Here is a 25667-nt window from a genome sequence, read left to right on the forward strand (position 1 = left end):
TCGCTTTAAATTCCGAGATTTCTTTTCCGCAATTTCTGTAAATCCTGAAAGTTTTTCCACCGTCTCATGCTGCTTCTCGGCGAAGCCAGCTCGCAGCCCACAGCTCAGGTAGCGTGGTGGGGGAACCCGTGCCCGGAGGGGAGGCAGGCTACCTGTGTGTGCGTGCGTGCGTGAGAGGGAGACAACCCACAACCGGCAACGGTAAAAGATAATCCCGTGACCGAAAGAAATCCTCAGAATTGCTTTTAGTGTGCCTCGCCACAGTACCATGTGCTTGACTTACTCTGTGACTATATTCGTGTATCTCTAAAACATTGCTTGTGTTTAAACTACAAAAATCCTAAATCTTACAATACTACATCATGTATTACGAAATAAAGTTTGAAAGTTGTCGTACAAATTGTTTATTGGTGGCTTAACAGTCTCGCTAGCTAATTCGACAAAATTTATATTTAACTTTTAACATGAAAATGCACTTCATTGTTTTTCCTTATATTTTTAATAAAAATTCAAAAAACAATTATTATACTACCCGATATTTATTTAAATAATTTTTGTTTTCCAAAATTATTTTATACATCTTACAACGTCCGGGAAAAATGATAGATTTCTAGCACTAAACCGACATTGTTTTTAAATTCATTTGAATACTTTTTTTTTTGTGATTCAATGAATTTTATTTAACAAAACATGCCACGGTTTTCTCCATGTGCTCCTGGTTATTACTGTCGGGACTTCACTTATTTTCTCCGAGTGTTTCTGGTTATTCCTGAGAAAATAAACCTTGCATGTAATTTTTTCGTAATGATACAAAGAATGTTATATTGTCACGTGGTTAAAAATTGTTACCATCAATTTATTAACTATTTTATTTGTCGGAAACAAAATTAAAATCTTTTTTCTAGTTCGGGACTTGGTTTCTCTCAAGCTCAGATGTTGTAACACCTTTGATGTAATTTGGGTTCTGCGGGGCTGGAAGAGTGAGAGTCTTGCACGTATTTGTCTGGGGGCGCAGGCGTGACCGCGTTTCACGCAGGCCAGCTGACGCGTTGTTGTGCTGCGATTCTGGAGAAATGTGGCGCAGGCTTGTTTACCGTTTTTTTTTTTTGAGGCCAGCTGAGAGCGCAGATTGTGCGCAGTCGCCGTGCGCAGGTGAGTGTTGCAATCTAGCGACCGGTTTTCTGACTACGTGCACATCACAGCGCGTGGACGCGCGGCAGGCTTGTTTTAATAACATTACGTGTTTAGAAAACACAGGAGAACTTCCCGTCAGGATGCTTTTACGTAGGGGTTTTGGGGCCAATAATTTTAGTTAAAAGGGACGTGAAATGTTTCTTTGGGGCTGTAATCCTGTGAAAGGCTGTTATGCTGCCCGGTCGTGCGTCGTAGGAGTGAGGGTTAGGTGAGTGAAATGGCGTCTGGACGATGCCTTGGTCTTAGTCTTCCGCAACTTATGTTTCTTCGTAGTTAACTTTAAAATTCACTTTTGGTGTGGTAGTTGCTCTTAAATATTTTTTGAACAATGGCTTACTAAATTTTAATACGGTCAGAACTAAAGTTTTCTTTTATTTTCCATTATAAACTCTGTAATTCGTTTGTATCGCGATCCTTTTCTTACATGTTTATGATGACGTTATCGAACTAAACTGAGTAATTATTTAAGTATTTTTCTTGTTAGTGAATGTTCTTGAAATATTTAATATTGAAGTTGTGGAATAACTAATGACAATTGGCATCACTATGTGGCGTGGAAACTTATGATAAGAATAAATTTCAAATGTTGTGTGTAGAATAATGTAATCTTAATAACTCCTGGTTTAATTTACAGCGCCCAAGCTGCTTGTTCCATTTATTATTGGGTTAACTTTGTTTAGGAGTATTTTCCTCTCGTGTTGAAAGGGAAGCTTGACTGTGTTTATTTATTGTAGAGGACGTGGAAGGTTCCACCTAATTTGTTATCACTATTTATTTTCTTAATAAATGTTATGTGTTCTATTGTTTTTAAGGTTATTTTATTGTTCTCAGTATCCTGATTTTTCAGTTCTTGTACAAGGATAAACCTACTAAAATGATTCTAGTGTCGAGAAGCTCTATGGCTAGTTAAATTTTTTATTTTATTATTTATCTGAGCTACACATTTAAGACGAAAAATTCCCCCCCCCCCCCCCCCTGAATGTGAGACGTGAAAATATAGAGTTGCGCTTAGTAATTCAATACCTGCTACCATATCAACACTCACGATATTTTTTTTTATCTGGTTGATTTCGGACAAAAATATTAATTAGGTACTCAGAAGATTACTATGCCTTGGACCCTCTGAGAACCACTATCATGCAAGATGATTTCGCTTAACCTTGAAGTCTAGCGAAGCCATCCTCCTGCGATCGTGTGTGAGCATCCCGCATCCCCCAAGAAAGAGTTACTGCCTGTACAACACAACATGCGGTGAAAACTGTTAACAAGAATTCAAACTACTTGCAACAAATTTTTTGCATGAGATGTATCAACTTACGCTTCTGAACGGAAATATTATAGACATTTGGGAATTTAAAGACTTTTAGCTTCGTAGTCTCGTAGCTTGTAGCCTTGTAGTCTCATAGACTTGTAGCTTCGTAGCCAAGTATCCATGTCTCCTCGTAGACTTGTATCTCCATAGCCAAATAAACTTGTAATAATTTAGACTTCTTGCTTCGCAGCCAAGTATCCATGTAACCTCGTAGACTTGTAGCTTCGTAGCCAAGTAGCCTATTAGCCATGTAACCAAATTTGGATGGAGCAGCTGGAGCCAAAGACAATTGAAGTCAAAGACAGTTGGAGACATTGTAACCCACAGTTAATAGGAGATCGTATCCTACAGAATTAAATGATCGAGTTGATAAATGCCAGCAGTATATAAATGCAGGTCCTGCAACAAAGATCCGCTGATGGAGCCTGTTGAGACGTCCACCATTTTGTATTGTGATGTCAGAGTGGCCATCTTGGATAACATTGACATTTGAACTTACCTTGATCTCGGTGGCCATAATGTATCCACCATTTTTAATACCTGAACTTTCCACCATATTGGAATAAAACGCCCATTCTCAAATGTTGCAATTTTCTTTACTGTCACCATATTGAGAATCCATTATTTAAATCCTTTTTAATGGGAAGAATTTTTAAATTAATAAATACATTTATTTTATAAAGTTTTATTATAAAACTCATACATAATTATGAAAATTTTCCATCATATTGAAAATCCGTAACTATTATCTGATTAAAAGAAAAAAAATAATATTGATAAAATAAATGATTTAATAAAATTTTAATAGTAAATCTTGGAACCGACGTATTTTTTTCATCTTCTAGAGGGTTATGCCACCACATAAGTTTATGTTCTTCCCCTTAGAGTGCAAAAATAATTTATAACTGTGGCCTCCTCATCTTGAAATTCATCTGCCATCTCGGAAAACTGTAATTTTCAAGCTTTAAATTCGGAAAATATTCCCAAATTATTCAAAGAAAACAGTAATTTATTTACTGACTGATTCGAGAGTCTTAATTCAACCTCTTACTGATGCAAAAAGTACAATTATATTTAAAATATAATTTAATTTGAAAGTTTCGTGAAAAATACACCACGGTTTTTACAAATAAAATATTATTACATAATATCTGCAAGTCCAAAGAAGAAATAATAAGTTGTTTTTTATTTTTATTTCTATAGTCTTTTTAGAGTACGAAGCCAGTCCTTCACGTGTCTTGACCAGTCTTTTCATGGCAGTTCCATATTTTAATTGATTACCACATATGTTATACACAGCCTAAAGTTCACAGTTTCGTTAAAAGGACAGTGATATATATCATGATGCCTTGCATGTTTTATCCATACCAATGTCTTACCACAGAATATACAATTTGGTTCTGATGAATGCACAACAAGTATTTCTCAATTTCGATTTGTCTTTTTAGTCTTCTGTAGCACATAAACTGACTATGAAACATGTTGCACTGTTATGTAATCGCGAATCTTCAAGGTTTTTATGTTTTCACAGTACGTATAGTTCGGTGATGGAACACCGTCAGTTGTTGCTTCCCTGGTTATTGGTTTCACTGCTGCTGAAGACAATCCACACTCTAAAGTCTCGTCTAGTGCTGTCGGTGACGATGTTACAACTTCCATTGAGATATCTGGAGTTGTCAGCTCCATTGCCATCGGAATATCTGCAGCTGTTGTTCTCGGGATCTGTGTTGCCATCGACGTTACTTTAGTCAGGGTCCTCGAAGTTGAAGCAGTTGACGTTGCTGTTGTATGTGATAATCCATACTGAGCTAAAGAACCACCAATTAATGATGGTATAGGTGTCACCGAGCTCTGTGCTAAAGATGGTAAAGATGCCATTGAGGTCTTGATCGTTTCAGCTTCTCCTCGAGTCCGAGTTTGGGTTAACATTGTTGAGTAATAACCAGGATATTCTGTCCCTACTCTTCCACAAAGACGAACTGAGAGTCAGACCCAAGGCAAGCTAGTTATATATATTATGCAATAGTCATTTGGCACTTTGTAACCAATCAAATTTCAGTTTTTTATTTACAATATTTGGAATGGACTGCCAAAAAGGTACGACGTGGATGTATAATTACACACTTTTCGCTTGGTGACAAAATTAACGAATTGTTCAATTAGCAGGTCCAGTTTTCATGACATCTAGCAAGCTGTGCTAGCATAAAGTTCTGTCACAATATTTACAAACATGTTATTGGTTGCACTTAGCAGACCCAGTACATATTTCATAATGCTGTTTTAAACTATCTAGTCGACCAATAAATTTGTTCCTTTTGCTGCAATGAAATAGTATTATTTGTGCATTGTTTGGACATCCACTTCTTTCATGCCGATGGGCAATTGATGGTTTAGTGAATGCTGCATTACAGTATTTGCACATATGCAATAAATGTCCATCACTGTTGAAGTCTCCGAAGTTTCAAACGATACTTCAGACCATTGAACAGAACCTGTCAATTTCTCCTCTACTGGTATAACAGATGCCATCGCGATATGTGTTGCCATCGGCGTCGCTGCCATAAAGATACCCGCTATCATCGAGGTCTCTGTTGCCGACATCGTCACTGACATCGATGTCTTCGCTGCTGATGGTAGACCAGACCATCCATTAAAGCTGACATTGGAACAGAAACTTAATCTTACGAAACTTACTGAAGAGAACTGATCTGCACTGCAACACAGTCAGAGGAGGACTAAGTGTCCTGACATCTGCAACTTACTTATATATACATAGTTGGCTTGTACACTATGGGGGTCAAAAAAATAACTTGTTTTATTTTTCTACTACGTTAAAATAAAAGCAACCAACAACTCTAGAAAAAAAAATACAGAAAGTTCAAGTTTCACAAATTTATTTGGAAAAATACGCAAGTGCATATTAAATTAAGGTATAAAGCCTTTTCGTAAGCAAAGTTTAACACTACACAGACTGCCTCATTGACTCTGGGTACTGTTTTGTCAACTCCGGTTCCAACTGGTTCGCTTGTTTCGGGCTTAGGAGGAACACATGTATCCGAGAGGTCATATTCTTCGGCGAAGACTGTTGCAGTGAGATATGGATGATGACATCTGTGACCATGACTGTGACTTGGCTTTAACTCATTTCTTGTTGAGATAGGATCACTGACTAAACTACGACAAGAAGCCCGTCGTTTTGGAGTCTGAATAGATGCATCGCAGCTCGCAACAGGTTACAACATGTTCAAGTTTGCTGTTGCATGTGCAGACGAAGAGACTGTTTCTGAGATGCTGGCCAGAAGTATCGTTTGTGATTTAATTTGATAGAAAGCATAGTTTCAAGGTTCGTAGCAATCTATTAGCTGCTGAGTAACTTGTAGGACACAGGAAAGTGTGAAAACTACCAGTGATGGGCGCTTCCATCGCAGGTTTTCATATATGTGTGTAGAAATCCGGTATCCTAATAGCTGCACTCGACACTGCCGAAGCCAGGTCTTACCCTTACGTACAAGTTGGCAGGATGAAATGTAAACATATTCTTGCAGGTCGGACGGCAATTGAAGGTGCGAATCGTAGCACACCTTTGGTATGCAGGCTATATTTTCACTGCGAGTGCCATTTAAGTATTAGTTTCAAGTTTGTAAAAGCACATACTCGTGTAAACTTGTCGTGTGGCTGTCCGCCATACATTGCACTAAGCTTGTGCATGGAAGGACAGCTGTAGTTTCTCTGCTTGTCAAAAATTTCGGTGAATCGATCGCAAAATTTGATCACCCTTTTTTCTGCAAAATAAATGATGCCACATGAATTCTGCAGAAGCAAATTCACTATAGTGTTTTTCACTTGGTCTTAAGATATTTTACCTCCGTCCAATGCCAGTTTGTATTTGCTTAGGCGTTCATTCGAACGTTTACTTTTTTCGTTCAGTAGATTCCAAGGGTATGGAGACCGAAAGGTGCTGGTTCGAGTGCTGCCATCGTCCTCATAGGTAATGGCAATCTCATTCAAGACGAATACATTTTGGCTCCGGAAATCTTGTAGGTTGCAGTACATATTGACGTTAGCAATGCTCGTCTGTAACTGTTTTTATCTCTGAAAAATGTATCGTTATTTATGAGAGAATTTTCACACGATTGTCTCGGCAGTTGTATGATGCAAGTCGATCGTTAAGTATCAGAAGAAAAAAAAAACATAAGTGTTTAGTGGAATGTTTTCTTTCATCGATATGTCGATTCTACAGTCGATGATGTTCGTCCAATAATTTCCAGAGATACTGAGGTCGGATGGTGCGGGTTCGAGACTTGTCTCTGAAGGTGACAGCAATTTCCTTGAGCACAAATCCGTGTTGGCTTGTAGTTTGCAATACATCTTGTCGCTAGAAATGCTCGGTCGTTACTAAATTAATATCGCAAACGAAACAGTATTTATGACCGAATTTTCACAAGCTTGTCTCGGCAATTGTACGATGCAAGCCTATCGTGAAGTATCAGACAAAAAGCATAGGTTATTGGTTAAATATTTACATTCGTTAATATCTCGATCCTACAAACGACGACTTTTGAATTTATTAGATCATCCTGTTTGGAAATGTCAAACACCATTAACCTTTTACCCCCCACCCCAAGATCCCTCAAAAAAATTATATATTTTCCTACGAATTATGTTTACTTAATGTATCATTAAGAAATGAAAATTAATACGTTACAAGAAAAAAAAACTTTATTTTTTTTGCTATGTTCCAGAAGTGTAACATTGGCAGGAAGTGGTTAGACAAAAAAAATCGTCAATTCGTTTTTAAAACATATGTATTGCTATACAAACCCATTAAAATGTATATCCATAACAATATAAAATAGCTATCTTCCAAAATTTGAAAAAATAAAAAATCAACTTGAAAACTTTTTTTTATGGAAATATGGGGTAACACCCAAGATAAATGCTGCTCTTGAGTTTGATCTGTCAACAGTGCAACAACAACTATTTTACATTTGAAGCCTTATCAATAATGTCTATTATTACACTTTCAGTCCATGGAAATATGGGAAACACTCAATATGGATCCTCTTCTTGCACTCATTGCATTGGTACTTCGTATTGGAGTTACAATGAGCACATCTTCCCTGTGATGCCGAAATCAAGTAATGCCCATCTGATTTTCGTTGAGAAGGAGGTATACGAGGCTTTGGCCCAACTCTAGGCCCCTCCTTTCGAGGAGAAATTCGCAGGAGGGCCATTGTAATCTGAACAATAAAACGTTTGATTAGATAAATGTAAAGTAAAAATAATATAAAAAACAAATATAAAAAACGAAACGTACCTGTCGCCGGAAGGAAAGATGGTCCAGATGTAAAGACGATGGTTTGGAGTGAAGCTCTTTGTGAACAATCCAGGCAGCAACAACAGTCATGTTGATCGCGTTGAAGAACAAGTTCCACCACCACTTTTTTGAATGCAATTTTGGCCGGTAAGATCCCAACAATCTATCCATAACATCAACTCCACCCTTGCCATAGTTATATTGTCTCAGGAGACGAGGTTGATCAATGGCAACTCTTGTTCTTTTTTCTTTGGAATATTTACGAAAAATAATTTATTAGGTGAAAAAATAATGTTATGAATAAATGTACAAACAAAAAGGAAAAAAAACTGCATAAACTTACCTCTTAGCACTTTGCAAAGGCAGATGAGTTTCATGATTTGAAGCTATGGTCACGACTGAATTGTCGTTCCATCGACAGACATAAACTTTTCCGTCACTCAAGTAATCATATGTACCTCTCTTGGTTTTTGACATTTCTTTTGCTGGAATTAGAGGACATTTTGCAATCCTATTTTCTCTGACTGTCCCTGTAGCTTTTATTTTTTTGCTTCTATGTTCTGCCAATAAGTCATAAGAAGTAAAAAAGTTGTCAAAATATACTGCTATTTCTAAGAGATTCGAAACAAGAGCCAGCAAATGGTTCACCACTCGTTTCCCGAGGGGGGTACTAAATCACTTTTTCCTGAATATATATCCATACTATAGGGAAAGCCATTTGAGGAACACAGCATCCAAATTTTGTAGCCAAATCCTATTGGCTTCCCCCTGATGAACATTTTGCACGAATGGTGGCCATAATAAGGTACCATAGATTCATCAATGCTAAGAGTATTGTGAAAGATTCCAAATTTCATGAACTGTTTGTTTAGTTCATCATATAGTGGTCTAATTTTGGCTAACTAGTCACCTAAATTTATGGTTGAATTGTCCATTACACGAAAATTAGCCTTTATTTCCCTGAATCGATTTCTTGACATAACAGTAGAGACAATGGAAACTTCAATATCCTCTGCTGTGCTCCAGTAAGTCTCCTGTGGGCACAATATGGTAACCACTAAGGAGCAGTAATCCGAAAAACTGAGCTATGTCTTTCCATTCGAATTGCAAATAACTACCATGTTGTGCTGCATAGAGAGTAGTCATTTATGCCAAATGGGTAAGATAATCAATGTTCAAGAACTCAAAAAACAGGTCAATAGGCTCAAGATATATCAATTTAGGAAATTTATCACCGAGTTTCACTTGATTTTCAGAAGGAAGTACATAACTGAAGCTTGTAGTCTTTTTGCCAATTTGGTTTTTCCGGGATATGTTTACCTTTCACTCCAGGTTTTGGATTAGCTTTTATTTTACGATTCCTTTTAGGAGCAGGCAACTCTTTACTAGTTGAAGGAAATGATTCATGCTGCGTTTCATTGGACACAGATGCACATGATTTTATAAATAAACTTACTTGTCCACATACGTCAGTCGGCTCCACTTCTCCCAAATTGTTATCATCAATGTCTTCATTATCCGTCAATCGTTCATTTTCTTCTGGAGGTAACTGACACAAGTCGTATTCTTCATCGGAATTGTCAGTGATGTCAGAATCATTCAAAGAATTCATGTAGTCAAGTGCGTCATTCACTGTATGAAACACTGTTTCACTCGCCATAAAAGCCCTCACACGCACAGAGGTAACCTAAAAATACTGCAATGACAGCAAATGATTTTATAACACAACTCTTAGACAGTTGAAAGAAAACTAAGTAAGAGCAGACTGAGTTCCGTTGCAGGTAGTAACTCGCATGAAAGGCATGTGATGACATGTACTGTTTGTGGCTGCGCTGAGGTGCAAGTAGAATAATGCGCAGTAGGCGTGCGGTGACGCATATAAGTAAAGTGGTCCGCAATAACCAGAACCCGCCAATGTTCCACTTCTGGAACATCTAAACGTCTGGAACACAAGTGAGATAAGTAAAAATTAAAATTGAATACTCGTACGTGGAATCATTTCTTTTACTCTTCCTAAGGCACCCTAAGCTTTCTAAATAGATAATTTATTTTTATTATAGCAAAATACAAATAAAAACAGTAAAGAGTTCGCACCGCATCTGATTTTGCCATTTTTAGAAATTGCTCACCTTCATGAAATACATCATATGTCACTAAAAAAATCTTTAAATTGAAAATGGACTTTGTTTAACAAGGAAAAAATTATGTCATGAAATATTTTAATTTTTGTTGTTGAAAAAAAATTCTCAAAATCATGTTCCATAAGTGGAAAAATGGCAGGTAAAAGGCTTTAGTAGCAAGCTGGAATTTACTATCTAGTTAATTCACTGAATTTGATGTAAGCCAGCATATATTTTCCGGCTTCAGGATAGGAATAGTATGTATGCCAGTGTTCTTGTCATTTTCTATGTTCCTCAGCATCTTTATACATTCTACCGTGCTCACTTGGATGTGAGGCAGCTTCCACTCGATAGACTGCAGTGTTAGCGATACAATCTGTGGGTTTTCAGCAGCAGCTACAATTGCATTTATGTGCATTTTGGCTAGAAGCAGTATGAGTTCTTGTTTCGAATTAATGATTATATGGTTGTAGTTCAGCAAATGCGAGAAGCATGGACAGAGGAACACAAACTTCAAATTTTCTTTTGGTATTAACCGGTAGCTTGTAATCATCATCGAGGCCCCAACCTAACATCAGACAGTTTATTTGGTGTGAGCAGAAGGAAGTTTTGCGGATGCTATGCCTACGTATTTTGTTTGGTATAACTCAACACCAATTAAGTTCATATGCAATGCTATTGATTAAGTAAAGAATACCGTTGTAGAATATTGTTGTCGTCAGATGCATACCACCTGCCTTTATGGGAGAAACTTTTATATGTAGAAATAACTGCGAAGGTAAACTACAGACATATTGGTGCTATAAAATAATATGTACTTTAGAAGGTATTGAGACTGTTGAGCAGGAAAGGGTGGTACTCATGAAGTTCCATTTTAGTGATGCTGTCACCAAAAGTGACTGGGTCTTCCACGTTTAGAATTTTGTTCTTCCATATTTATTTGACACTTGTCCAATACTGAGAAGAATCTTTACGCTGTCCAGTGTCAATGAACTGATGCCTGGTAGAGAACGAGTCTTTTTCACGCAAATACGATATAATTTATAACTGTCATGTGTTACAAACTTTATGCTCATCGCTTCAAGTGAAGACACTATGTTGATGAAAAGTAGATAATTTTTTTTTTTAATTTTAAAAGTCGTATCTTTGAAGCTATTCAAATGAGATGTAATTTATTTTGTATGGTTTTAAAACATGCAAAATATATAAACCCTTTTAACAATTTGGTTAAGGTCTACATTTAAAAGGTTAGATATTGAAAACATAGTTTAACATTAATGAAATGCCGGATCAATTTTTTGTCTACGATGGGCTATAAAAAAGATAAATTTATATAACATAATAATTTTATTTACAAAGGTTCAGCAGGGTCTTACTTATCTTCTGCATAGTCGCAAAAATGATTGAGGCTTCTCTGAACCTTCTTGGAAAAGCTTAGCCGCCAGTGAGGAGAGATTACAAGTCGAGCGCCTGGACCTCCATCTCCCTAACGACGCGGCTGTGAGGCGGGTGGACTAATCGCGCGGCGCACTGGCTCACGTCAAGACTCGTCGCAAGATATGCAAATATTTCGGCACAATGCGCCACGCGATTAGTCTATCCGCCTCACAGCAGCGTCGTGTGGGAGAAAGAGGTCCAGGGTTGTCCCTGTATCTCTCCTCACTGACCACTAACTTCTTTGAAGAAGGCTGATAGAAGATTGTGTCACGATATGACAAATACCTCAATTGTTTTGGCGAATGCAGAGAAAAAAAGGCAAGACTCTGCTGAACCTTTGGTAGTAAAATTATCATGTTATGTAACTTGATCTTTTTTATAGCTAATCGGTAGTTGGAAAAATCAGCCCCTGTTATTATGATCAAATAAAAATTCAAACAAGTTTTTGAAATAGATAAAAAAAATTCTTCAGCTAAGTTCTCATATTCAATGTTCTCGAAATGTTAACTCCTAAATTGTATAAAAATTAGTATTATTTAAAAAAATTAAACCTTATGGAACTATTAAATCAGTGTTGGGAAGATAAATTTGAAATCAATATAAATACAAGTTTATAATAATAATAATTTTGTTTTACATATGTGGTAAAAAGAAAAATAAAAGATAATTTTGATTTTTGTTTCTTTTACTCTTAGTGCCATATTTACTTGGTTATAAATATATTCATGGGCATCCGCGTGGGAACAGAGGAGAGGGGTAAAACATTTGGTGAATTTAATTTAAGTTATACTAAGCAATCTAAGAATCCACAAATAGGTTTGGATAAGAAATTTGATATCTTATTATATATTTTATATAAAGTTGCGATTTTTCAAATATCTTTATATAATTGAATGTTTTCCTAATAAGGTTAAATTATTTTGTTTATTCTAAGCATAGGTTTAACCTTAGTAAACGGAAGTTAAAATGATTGTGACGCGGTTTTAACATTTTTTTAATTTTTCTTACTCATGAAATGAAACAAATAACTAAGTGTAATTTTATCACTGCAAAATATTTCCTCGAACAATTTAAAACAATAGTTTTAAAATTAGATACTTGATTCATACTAAATAATTATAAGAACTACGCAAAACCATTTTAAAAAATAATTTTTAAATTGTTTTGTTATAAAATAATTTTTTATACTCCTGGAAAATTTATTATGTCTATTTATTTAGTAAAATTGGTTGGAATTAATTACATATTTCTAAACTGGCATATTATATAAGTAGGCTGGTAAACTAAAAAAAAAATTGATTGTCTGTAAAGTCGGTTTACGGACGATAGTTTAACGTGACAACGTCATAACAAAACATTGATGAAATGATTGCATACTTTTATGAATAAAATTTAATAATTTTTATTTTAATAATAAAAGAATAAATACTTCAAATTATGCTAGTAATCAGATTTTTAAAATGCAGGAATAATAAACTTTTATTGCCGAAATTGTTGTTGTAATAAGCAATGAAAACCACATTAACTTTTCACTTCACTTTATAACCAGTCGACGAAACAGTTCACGTGTATATGTAAGTTGTGTGCTGCCGCTGTCTTTCTTCTCCTCGGACGCATAGGCCAATCGAGTGGAAGAGAGATAGATGCGGCGCAAGCGTGCAATGAGTGTAACGGGACACAGCGTAACGGAACAATGTGCGTAACGGGACACGTGCAGCCGGCGCTCATCGATTTATTAGACGTTGTCACGTCAAAAATTATACGATATATTTATACAGTTTAATACACAATTTATAAATAGACGCATACGGTCTCAAGGTTGTTTAAGGTGTAGTATTTTACGGCATGTACTGACTACCGCCACGAGCTGGCGACCCGGAGGTGCTTGGGCAGGAGCTACAGAAGGAGGCTGGGGCTACCCATCCCGGCATCACTGCCACCCACCTCCCCGGTGGTCGACTCAGAGGATTCCCCATCCTAAGAGTATCACAAGGAGCTTAACCAAGTCTACCACACCTCTGGGAGCCTGTGGTCTCGTCGAAGTGCATCCAACCTTTACGAGCTGTCCAAGCTCGTGCCGTAATTGTATCGCCGCCCGCTGGGTCAACCCGTCTTGATTTTGATACAACCTACTTACTCAAAGTTAACCTGAAAAATATTTTCATGTGGCCACTACGTCGTATTAACTAAAAAAAATTGATTGTCAGTAAAGTCGGTTTAAGGACGATATTTTAAAGTGACAACGTCATAACAAAACATTGATGATATTATTTCATACTTTTATGAATAAAATTGAATAATTTTTATTGAATTATCACTATTTTGTATGGAAACAAAGAAGGAGTGAAATGAAATCTACAATTTAATTGATAAATTTACTTTTATTTGCACTCATTAATTCAAATATGTTTATTACTTTAACGAAGAGATTATTTTAACTATAACTTTTATACATGTTTGCTATTTAACTTCTTCCAATCTGTGTTGTTCTGTTAAGGATAGGACGATGATAGGAAAAGTAGGAAACAAATGGGAGTGTTTCAAGGATGATTTGAAGGAAAATGGCTTACCCAACAACAAGATGCAGTCAAAAATATTATATTTGCGCCACGGACTCTGCAGCAATGCTAGAAGGAACGGGTTAGCAAAGAGCAATGAAAATGTTACATTGAAATGCATGAAAACAGAATACGCCACGGACTCGGTCGCAATGCTAGGAGGTTCAGGTTAGCAAAGAACAATATAAAATGAGCGTAACGGGACACAGCGAAACGGGACAATGTACGTAACGGGACACTTTTTCGTGTGTGCAGCCGACGTTCATCGATTTATTAGACGTTGTCACGTCAATAAAATCATTGGACATACATATTCATTTGTGATTTTTTCTCATAAAAATAGGCTACAAAAGAAATTTTAATATCTGTTATGTTACTATTCATTTGTAACAAAAATTAGTATAAATAATATGAAAACTAAATTTTAAAGTCCCTTATAAAAATTAATTACAAAAAAATCACATTTCCATTATCAAACTTTAGCAATTACTCTAATCCAACCAGTGCACTGAGCATGAGTTCAGTCTTTACATAAAAAAAACATTGATACCCACAGTTCATTTTCCCATTCTCCCCACACAGAAAACAGCCTCTCTCCTCTCTTCTGTTTACATGTAGAGAACATTACCATCGTCAGAGGTCGCTGAGCCATTTATTAGGTAGGCTAGTTTCTTTGCTTTTGCTGATTTTTGGTTCATTGGATCTGTCTTGGTTTTTTCTTTCCTTTTCGAGACAATTTTTTTTTCTGGCAGTTTCTTCTTTAACTGATTTAATTTCCTCTAATACTCTCTTTACTGGCAAACTGGATATTACCAATGAAGGGAGCTTCCTGCTTTTAAAATTAGTTTTAAGGTCGGCAACAGGAGAAACAGGGCAATTAAAAGCTGTAATTTGGCTGGGAGTTGGCTTGTGACATGTCCGGAGTATGCAATGACTCTTTAATATCAAGTGCTGTTGCCCCTGGTTGTCTATCTGTACATGTAGTTTTTGGTTAGTAGCTTTTGCGGGAAGCTTTCGTTTCTTAGCCACTGGTGTACCCTCTGGTCTTACAGAAGCCAACACTTGTGAGTCCCCTGATATTACAGTAGCCACATATGTTGAGTCCTCTGGTTCTGCAGTAGCCACCACTGGTGAGTCATGTGGTACTACTGTAGCCAAAACTGGTGAACTCTATGGTCCTACATAAGTTCTGATTGATGACACATGTAGATAAGCCATGGATTTGGGGCTGGTCTGTAGTTGTTAAAGCTTCAAAATCTTCATCTCTAAAGATGTTACCTTTGAAAGTTTCGATACTTGTTGCTTTGAACCCATTCATAGTAACCACTACGGAAGCAACTTTGTTGTAAGCCAAACAAAAACAACGATGACACATTTTTGAAGGTTACCTTGGTTTCAGGCAGGGAAACCATAAAATATTCATGCTATATTTTCACTAGCTTTGTCTGTTTGACTTTTTTTATTTTCACGTACCATTTTCCTGGTGATTACACCTGTAATTAAAAAGAATTGAAGAAATAATGTAGAAACAAAATATATGTAGAGAGAGAGAATTTTACGAATTCGTCACTATGCCCCTTTATTTTCTTGGTACGTAATGTTACATTGGCAACTCACAAAACAAACTTTTCGTTCCACAGCTCCGTAGGTTATAGTCAATGGCGTGGCACTAAATATTTTACAAAGCATATAGTAGGGCTCTATTTTGTACCTAATACTGTGCTACCTTCTATTGTCTCGAAGGAGAAATTCTGGATTCATCATCTCACCCGCTTCGTCATCTTACCCTTCCTTCTCCTACATGTTAATTCTACTATTTTAATTAACGATACTTCATTAATGTTCAAGATTTAAAATTTCCACTTAAATAACAAATTGAGACATAAATTCAGAATACTTTGAATATGTGTTAGTAGTTTTTGTATTTTTATATTCTTACCAAATAATTTACCTCCCTCTTTATAATGTTAGAACAATTTATTCTCTTTATAAAAAACGGAAATATTCATTTGTACAAAAAAACTAATCTCTTTAATTACTACAGCAATTGCTTTGGCATTTTAACACAACGTTGAATTCGTTTACGCGCGTGTTTTTTATAGTATAGAAATTAGTAAAAATGAGCGCGTGTAACACAGTTCGTGTGATAGAAGTGATACTTCTTTGGAAACCTCGATTCGTTGGTGCTCTCTTTATATCTATATGGCATCAAAAACTTTTCAAAACAATGTTCCAAGAAAACTTTGCATTAAAATTTGGCCTAGAAATTGTAGTAAAAATTTTACTCTCACCGTGTCCAAAAAGATTTCTCCTCAAAATCTCTGAAATTAAACATTATTATAAACGTATGCTTTTTTTTTACCTTCTCTATTCAACCAGACTGAGCCCCAACAACGCGTGTCCTGGTACAGCTGTATACCTATATAAATAAAAATGTAATGTTCCTTCATTCAAAATCTTAAATCTCCAAAGTTTCTTTACAGAATGCCTTGATTTTTTGATACAAAGCTGCATTCGCATATGAGCGTGTTTTTATGTACCTAAGTTACGCTTTTGACAGTTAAAAAAGATATTAAAATATAGATATGTACAAAATATATAAATGTAGCCTATGTTTTTGCGTGTTCGTCGGCTGTTTTGTAAAGATATAGTTTTTTTATAGTAAGATATAGACACAGAAAGATAGAGATTTATAGAGGTGTAGAGAAGTATAGAAAGATAGAAAGATAGAGATATAGCGATATATAGTGTGGCTTGTACATAGACGTATAGAGACATTGATGAGATAGATTAAGATATTGTTAGAAACATAGATACATATAGAGATATCAAGATAAATACAGAGTATATAGAAAGATAAAGAGATAAGTATAGGAATGAATCTCTGGAGCCTGGGTTCTGGATGCGCAGCCGGAGCCGACCATCATCATAGATTGTGATATCACGACAGCCATCTTGGATGAGCGTGACCTTTAACCTTGACCTTGACCCCGGCTGCCATCCTGGATCCGGCATCTCAAATTCTAGAAATATCAGCCATCATTGCACTTTTCATTATGCCCGACATTTTTCATTCCCGCCAATTTGAAATAGAATCCCCCAATCATGAACAATGCAATTTTCCTTATGGCCGCCATTTAGAATTCTATGAATTGTTGCAATTTTCGTTACGGTCACCATCTTGGATTCCACCATTTTGTTTTCCGAAATTTTTTCGCATTTTTTCCTTGAACATTTCGCCATTTGGATTATGATATCCATTGCAATTTTCGTTATGGTCACCAATATCAATATAAACGATTTTTATAGGAAAATGTTTTTAATAAAACAATGAATTAAATTTTAAGTAAAAGAACTTCCACCATTTAAAATTAATCCACCATTTTTAAATACTTTAATTTTTTTATGTTTTAATGGGAAAAAATTAAATAAATTAAAAAAATTACTTCAATTTTTTTAAATAAAACCATAATACATATTCAGACGTAGTCCTCGATACAATAACGGCAAGGGCAATCGATAAAAATGCAACGAATCCTTCCTCAATGGAAGTGAACAGCTCTCTGACTTCCCACCTCTAATGCCAAGGAAGATGTCAGCCAATGTGATGTCACCGTGGCAGGATGCCGCTATTTTGGAAACATTGTTTTTGTCTACTGTAAATTGCTGCCACAATATTATTTTAATATTTACCCACTAAAATTCCGTGGCCATCTTGGCCACTATAAAATAGTATGTAATTTAAAAGTAAGAAATTCAGAAACAATTCAAAATATCATAAAAAATTCACTTGTTAAAATAATATTTTATTCAATATATTCCTGTCCTCTATTTTAATCCTTGAGTGATGCAAAAATTTATTTCGAGGTAAATAATTATTATTTCATTAAAATTATTTAAAAAGTTTCATGTTCAAAAAATAAAAATACAAAATTACAGATAATTTTTTTTACATAATTTCAACAAGAATAAAAACGAGGGAATTACTAGCTTTTCTTGATATATACAGTCTTCTTAGATTACGAAGCGAAACGTTTGCTTGTATTTATATGTCTTTTCGAAACAGTAACACGTGACAGTTGATTATCACATTTTAAACAGAGTACATAGTACTCGATTTCGTTAAAAGGAAAGTAATATAGGGTAAAGTAAGGTAATTTCGTGATAAAATTAATTTTTCGCTAATAAATATTGTTTTATTCAACAATTACTGTCGTATTTGGGCAAAATTGTTTAACATTTGTGTAATACTAACATTATAAGTAATATACTTACCATTATATACATCTTTTCAACACAAAATTTAATTTCAAATTTTAAATGGTTTGACAGGTAATTTCGTGATATGGGTATCTAATTTCGTGATAGGGGTTAGGCAATTTCGTGATACAATAACAATACAAATATTTTCAAACAATTACCAACTATAATAACAAATAATATAATTTTAACTTTTAACATGCATTCTAATTGCTTTTTTCTTCATTTCATCATAAAAAAAAAATTCAAATAACCTTCGAAAAATTAGGTTTAGTCTAGTTTATTTAGATGCTTACATCGCTCAACTCACTTTCAGCATTAGCACAATTATCATACATGAAAACTAGTTCCCCAGAATCAGCAGGTTGGCACTCTTCGTGATAAGGCATCAAGCAATAACAGCATTGTAGCCATTTAGCGCCATTTCTTATTTGAATGTCTCTGAAATAACTGTTCCCGCACATACCACAGATCCAATCTTCATCAAGAATTTGGACTTCCTTTGATTTTGTCTTGCATTCGCGAAGTTCTGGACCAGATATGGACGGTTCTAATGTTGGTGTCGAAGCTTTTGAAGTTGATGGGACAATCTTGGAAGTTGATGGAACAGCCTTGGAAGTTGATGGGACAATCTTGGAAGTTGATGGGACAGCCTTGGAAGTTGATGGGATATTCTTGGAAATTGATGGAACATTCTTGGAAGTTCATGGAACAGCCTTGGAAGTTGATGGGACAATCTTGGAAGTTGATGGGACAGCCTTGGAAGTTGATGGGACAATCTTGGAAGTTGATGGGACAATCTTGGAATTTGATGGAACAGCCTTGGAAGTTGATGGGACAATCTTGGAAGTTGATGGGTCAGCCTTGGAAGTTGATGGTGTAGCCTTAGTAGTTGATGGGACAGCCTTGGAAGTTGATGGGGTAGCCTTGGACGTTGATGGGGTAGCCTTTGTGGTTGATAAGATATCCTTCGATGATGACATTACAGGATTCGATGTTAGTAGGGCAGCATCTAAAGTTGAAGTGGCAGGTCTACTGGAGTAGGGCATCTTGCACTTGAGTCTCGCTTTCTCTTTCCTTTGTTAATGAGTGTGTCTCTTGACATTGATGGCAGGACCAAGATCTTGTCAGCTACCAATATCTGATCCTTTTCCCGCTGTTCTTGAGGTAGAGGCTTGTTCGTTAGTTTGGAGGGTTCAAAAGCTTCCTTAGGAATAGCACACTTGTTGAATGGATAAATTCCCGTTTTCTTGAAAGAATTTGTAATTTTCTTAGTGCACAAGCTCTCAATAAAGGCAGTATTCATAATCGTATGAAAATTTGTTCTATTTGGTTTTTCCGTTGGATTTTCCTTCATGTAGGAGTTAAGACGTTGACCCCAATGTGATTTTAGGGATTTGTAAACTCCTACATCTAACGGTTGCAACAAATGAGTTGTATGGGCTGGGAAAGTAAATAAGAAAATTTGATTTTCTTTCGCAAACGAAATAACTTCAGGGTTAATATGCGATGCGTGTGAATCCATGAAGAGGATGACTGGTCGAGCAGGAGGAATGGAGGCTACAAAGAACTGGAACCATTCAAAGAACAGATCACTGTTAATCCACCCTTTTGGAGAGAACTTCACTATTGCATTAGGCAAACAATCTCTCTTTAGGTTATCGTTCCACCTGAAACCTTTGAAAATAATCATAGGCGGAATCCATGTCCCATTTGCGCACACACATCCCAAAAGTGTATGTGATTCTCCCCTGTCTGCATAAACTCTCTTATAAACATATCGCTTTCCCACTGCTGTTACAACTTTGTTTGCTTTCACGACATACGAAAGACCTGTTTCGTCACAGTTCCATAGCCTATCAGGTGCTTCTTTGATATCCAATCGGTCCAGTAATTCCTCTAATTTAATATAAAAATCCCAAATGATTTCTTCATTTGCCATAGAAGCCTTGTATGCTGCAAGGTTTTCTGGAGCTCTTAATGAGAGGTTGTACCTACTCTTGAAATTTGTCCACCACCATTTGCTAGCACTTTCACAGTCAGAATTTAATAAATTTTCACGGCCGGCACTTTTTGCGAGTTCATGTGCTACTTTCCTTACTGTAGAAACAGTTAAACCAAATCCTAACTCTTGCATCTCTATGATGTAATTATACAGACTAATTTCTAGGTTTGAAGTGAGAGCGAATGGTCTTCCTAGTTTTGGCAGAGGTTCATTTCTGTTTTCACAGGGGATATTTTTTAAATAGTCTCTTAGTGTACTCCATGGCACACCCATTTCCTCGGAGGCTTTATAAAGTGAACAATTTTGTTGTTTAACTAATTCAGCAGCTGCAATTAACTGTCTGGAGTCATATTTGCTGTATTTTTTCTTGCTTTATTCATCATTCAACTTTAAAATAAAAAAATAGCCAATGTATTTTTGTGATAGCATATAGGTAATTTCGTGATATAGGTAATTTCGTGATATAGGTAATTTCGTGACACACTATAATTAGCTTTCTAAGTGAAACTAAGTTATTGTAAACTTAATTTACAACACAAACTCTCATAATAATTTTGTTCTAACAAGCTTAGAAAACTTACAAGATCAATTCATATTAAAGGCTTTGACAATTTATCTTTAGCAAGGACAAAAATGCTAAGAAACGCCATGAACAACATAAGCAATAACAACTGTATGCAGAAGCACAAAATCATACAATTATTCACACTTTAAGAGGTTTATATTCTCTACAAAACTGTGTATTAAATGCTAACATACCATGTACATGGATCCTTTTATGAATATTCGAAGTTAAACCTGCAAAAGAGTACTCATATTTAACGAAACTTTGCTCACTTTTACGAAAACTTTTGTTTTGTGACGTTGACGCATTCCAAGACACGAACGATACATACCACACTATTTAGCGGAGAACGCTGAAACTACCAGACCAAAATTCAGCTCCAAAAAACTGCTGGTATTTTCGTTACAAACGTCATAAAAAATGTCACGAAATTACCTGTGTCACGAAATTACCTTACTTTACCCTATTTCAACATGCCTTGCACTGAACATGTGCACAAACGTCTTGCCGCAGAATATACAGTTTGTTTCCGATGAATGCGTAACCAGTCTGTCACATTTCCGTAGTTTATAAACTGGCTACCTGTTGCACTGATATTTAATGCGTTTAGAGTTATTATTGAAATTGTTCATTACCCAATCATGAATTTTCAAGTTTTTAAGGCCTTCACAGTCCGTACAGTCAGGTGATGGAACACCGTCAGTTGTTGTCTCCTCGGATATTGATTTCGCTGATACTGAAGACACTGCACACATTAAAGTCTCCTTCTGTGCTGTGGGTGACGACGATAAACATTTAATTGGTATCTCTAGAGTTGTCAGCATCTTTGTCGCCAGAATATCCGCAGCTGTTGTCATCGAGCTCCACGCCGCCATCAGCGTTGCTGCAGTCAGGCCAACCGATGTTGATGAAAAAGTTGCATTGCTGTTGTAGGTGATTGGTCAGACTGGGTTGAAGAATCGCCAAAATGATGATGGTAATGACGCCATCGAGGTCTTCAACTTCAAATTTCGAGCTAGAACAAATACTGTAGAGTAACGGTCCTCCTTCTTCGACAAACAAAGACGAAATGAGAGTTACAGACAAATCAAGCTAGTTATATATTCATATGCAACAGTCATGAGACATTGTGGGGCCGATTAAAATTTGGGGTTATACCTTCACAGTATTTATAATTGTCTGCCAAATAGTCATGACGTCGGTATAACACACCACATCATTCGTATAGTGACAGACTATTCCTCATGGTCATTGGTTTTCATGTCATCTAGCATGCTGTGCTAGAATAAAAGTTCTGCCACAGTATTTTAAAATAACTTATTGCTTGGGCTTAAATGGTCCCGTGCGGATTTCGTAATGACGAGTTAGAGTATCTAGTCGTGAAATTATTTAATTACATTTGATGCACTGGAACAGTATTCTTTGCAGTACATTATTTTGGCCTCAGTTTTTTTTGTGCCCACGAGCAATTGAAGTTTAGTGAATGATGTTCCTTAGAATTTGCACAGGTGCGATAAACGCCCGTTGTTAGTTGAAGTCTCCTAGTTCGCTGAAGAAACTTCAAATGATGTAACAGCACCTGTCGATGCCTCGTCTGTAGCCCGTATCACAGATGCCGTCAGGATATGCAGTGTCGTCGACATCGCTGCCATTAAAATATCTGTAATTGTTGGCATAACTGCCATCGATGTCTCAGCTGTCATCGAACGACACCAATGGGGTATGCGATGTTGATAGTAGACTGGGCATCGAGACCATCGTTAAAGATCCCATAGAGTTCTCAAATAGTCAGATCACGGACTAATATGTCAGACAAGTCAAACTAGAAAATCCACACTACACCACCAGAGGTGGACTAAGTGCCCTGTCGGCTGTTATCTCTTATATACCCGCGGCTGCTGGTATACTATGTAAGTTAGTAAACTTAATAAAATAAATTTTTTTCTAGGTTAAAATGCAGATACCTTAAAAATCTCTAATTAAATCACACAAAGTTTAATATTCACAAATATATTTAGAAAAAACACAAATACATTTTAGGTTAAGCAATGTCTTAATGCTGCACAGACTGCCTCATCGACTTTGGATACTGTTTCATTGAATCCGGTTACAACTGGTTTGCTAGTCTCAGGCTCAGGAACACAGGTATCCGACTGGCATTCTTATCCGGTGACGACTGATTTGGTGAGGTATGGACATGATGTAAAGAAGAGCAGGTGAAACCGTCCGGCCGCCCAAACTCGTCCTCCACTTCGCACTACGTCACCTTGGTCGCACCGCCCAGTCTACATGCAGCATGCTTACGGGAATACGACGCAGAAAGTTCATTTACAATCGTTTGAATAGTAATAGTGACCATGAAGCGTAAAAATATTTTGCTATGTGCATTTTATAGCATACATTGAGAACATACAGTTTAAATAAATGTATTAGCATCCAAATACGGGGTTTATACTAATAATAAAATCAACGAAGCAATAATTTTATGCTGTTTCATCACTTCAAAATGTTGAATAAGTCTTGTTAATACAGAATGGTAATGGGAATTGGAATAAATATACTTCGAAAATATTTATTATGAATATTAATAAAATAGATAAAATAAACATTCAGGATGCAGGCAACAAATAATATTACAAACATATTACAAAAAAAACATCTGACACAAAGCAAAGTTTGTATAAATACTTATTTGTAATTTACATAAACATAAGCGCTTTTGATTTATTAACTAAATTTAATTTTATTTAGTTACAAACAATAAACAAATCGGCAAATAATGATAGAAAGTCAATTTAAAAACATATTATTAAACCAAATAGCTGTACAATATTCAGCAAAAACAGCTTGCAGGCATTACAAAAAAAAATATTTCACGGCAAAAAAAAAAACGAAATGTTGGATTTGTTTATTATCTTGGAGAGGAAAAACCTAATAGTTTTCAAATCCCCCAAGCACATTGTGCGTTAAAACATGGCACATAATTGTTGGTTGATTACTAAAAATAACTTAATTGCAAAATAACTCGCCAGTAAATATTTCATAAAACCCGTAGCCTATGCCTTCTACACTACGTTTTATTAAATCCAAAATCGATTCATAATGGCTTGAAGAACTCCAGTCCCTCATAGGTATTTGAATGTAATTTTAACGCGTGTATCTTGGCTGTAGGTGTTTCTTTCTCCATTTTTATAACGTTAACTTCTGAAAACTCAAAAATGTTGCTTGCTATAATTTTGATTACTGAAAATTCCATGTTATAACAAAGTAAGTATTGTTTTACCTCCTGTATATTGTGCATTTGCAGGCACTCGCATAATTTGATAAGACAATTGAAGACAGTCACGGTCTTTCCATGGAAAAAAGTTTACAAAATAAATATCTAAGTTCATCTAATTCCCCTTAAAATTGGCTTTTCAAAATTCCTCCTGGATTCTGTAATACTAAAATGATTTGAAGGCAATAAATTCAAGGGAAATGGTGTGATAAAAACATTAAAAATATAAAAATATTGAAATATAATAAAATCATGTAATCATCGAAACATTAAAATCGGAAATACCATTTTTCCCACTTATATCTAGTTTTACGGAAAAGCCGCTTCCTCCATAATTACTATTCCAAAGCGGCGCTGCAAATGTCCACATGTACAATTTTCAATACATAGCTGTTTTTTATATATATATATATCTCATGCGCTTTATAGTTATAGAATCTAGAAAAATTAATAGCTACAAACATGCAAACTTATGTGTTACCACTGTTACACTGTTTTTAGTTATAGCCGAGTTGTGTTAGTGTTAGGATTGTAGACACAGTAGGGGCGGATCCTGGAATTACTGAGGGGGGGGGGGGGGCCGTGAGTCTGGGTCTTGTATTACTGCAAAAGTCGTTATTAATCAATGTATATTTTACGCTTAGATGGGTGTGAGGGCACGTGCCCCTGTGCCACCCCCCCCTCTTTTGGATTCACCTATGGAGCACACACGCACGTGCGCTGAGAATGTACTGAGCTATGGTCCCTGCAAAACTTATTTTTAAGTATTTAAAACGGCAATTTTTTTAACGCGTTAAATTCTATTTAAAGCGTAAACACCAACTCTTACATGGAGAGACGAAACAAAATTGTACCATTATCTAAACGCTTGAATGGAAAAATTGGCAAAGACAAAATTAGATAACAATGAATTCATTTACGTTAATTTTCATTATTGTGTGTAAACCAACAACATAACACAACACAAAGAGATTGTAATGCTGAAATCTTAAAATACCTTTAGGTAAATAACATATTATTAAAATCAGTATCATCACATGTAACAAGATAAGTAATTCACTTTCATGCACCGCATTTTGAGCGGTATTCTGCAATAACTTTATTAAGTTAAGTACATATCGTGATGAAATAAAAATTAACTTTTTCCAAATCCTAAACGCATTCATTTAAAACAAACATATTAGACCTCGAATTTCAAAAGTGGTTGTATGTAAGCTTGTTTATTTTTTGTATATTTTATCATTATTATATCACGGTTTTGTGTGTATACTTAAAAATATTTAAACGTCATGATATCATATGTCCTCCCCACTCCATTAAAGAGAACATTTTGAACAATAGAAAAAAAGCGCATGTTTCTTTTTGATGTACTTATAGGGGGTTCACTTTCCTACTTTCATTCGATTTGTTTACATGCATTGATGAAATGTTTTCCCCCCTTTATTATTACTACACAACCTAGTGTTTAGGTTAGTTCTATAACAAACAAGAAAAAAAAGTTAAATTGAAATAATTTCTGTAGTTCTCGCTGATGCCCGAACACACGAACATTTTAAAAACAATTGATTTGAGTTTTTATTAATGGGTAGGATACGTTGAGATTTAATTTTTAACAAATTAAT

The 25667-nt window shown here is 35.7% G+C and overlaps 2 protein-coding genes across 2 annotated transcripts in view; both read right to left on the minus strand.

Annotated features, from left to right (window-relative positions):
- Positions 1–25667, minus strand: part of LOC134531619 (voltage-gated potassium channel subunit beta-2) — a 331150-nt gene that overhangs the window by 215887 nt on the left and 89596 nt on the right. The gene's annotated exons all lie outside the window — the stretch shown is intronic.
- LOC134532197 (beta-1,3-galactosyltransferase 5-like) overlaps positions 1–25667 on the minus strand; it is a 41785-nt gene that overhangs the window by 3721 nt on the left and 12397 nt on the right. The window contains exons 2-3 of the mRNA XM_063368617.1: positions 13300–13357; positions 9280–9455 (exon numbers count right to left, since the gene is read on the minus strand). Of these exons, the coding sequence (XP_063224687.1) occupies positions 9280–9455; positions 13300–13357 (234 nt within the window). The remainder of the gene's footprint in view (positions 1–9279; positions 9456–13299; positions 13358–25667) is intronic.

This window comes from Bacillus rossius, chromosome 5 (genome assembly GCF_032445375.1).
Source record: "Bacillus rossius redtenbacheri isolate Brsri chromosome 5, Brsri_v3, whole genome shotgun sequence".
Lineage (NCBI taxonomy): Eukaryota > Metazoa > Arthropoda > Insecta > Phasmatodea > Bacillidae > Bacillus > Bacillus rossius.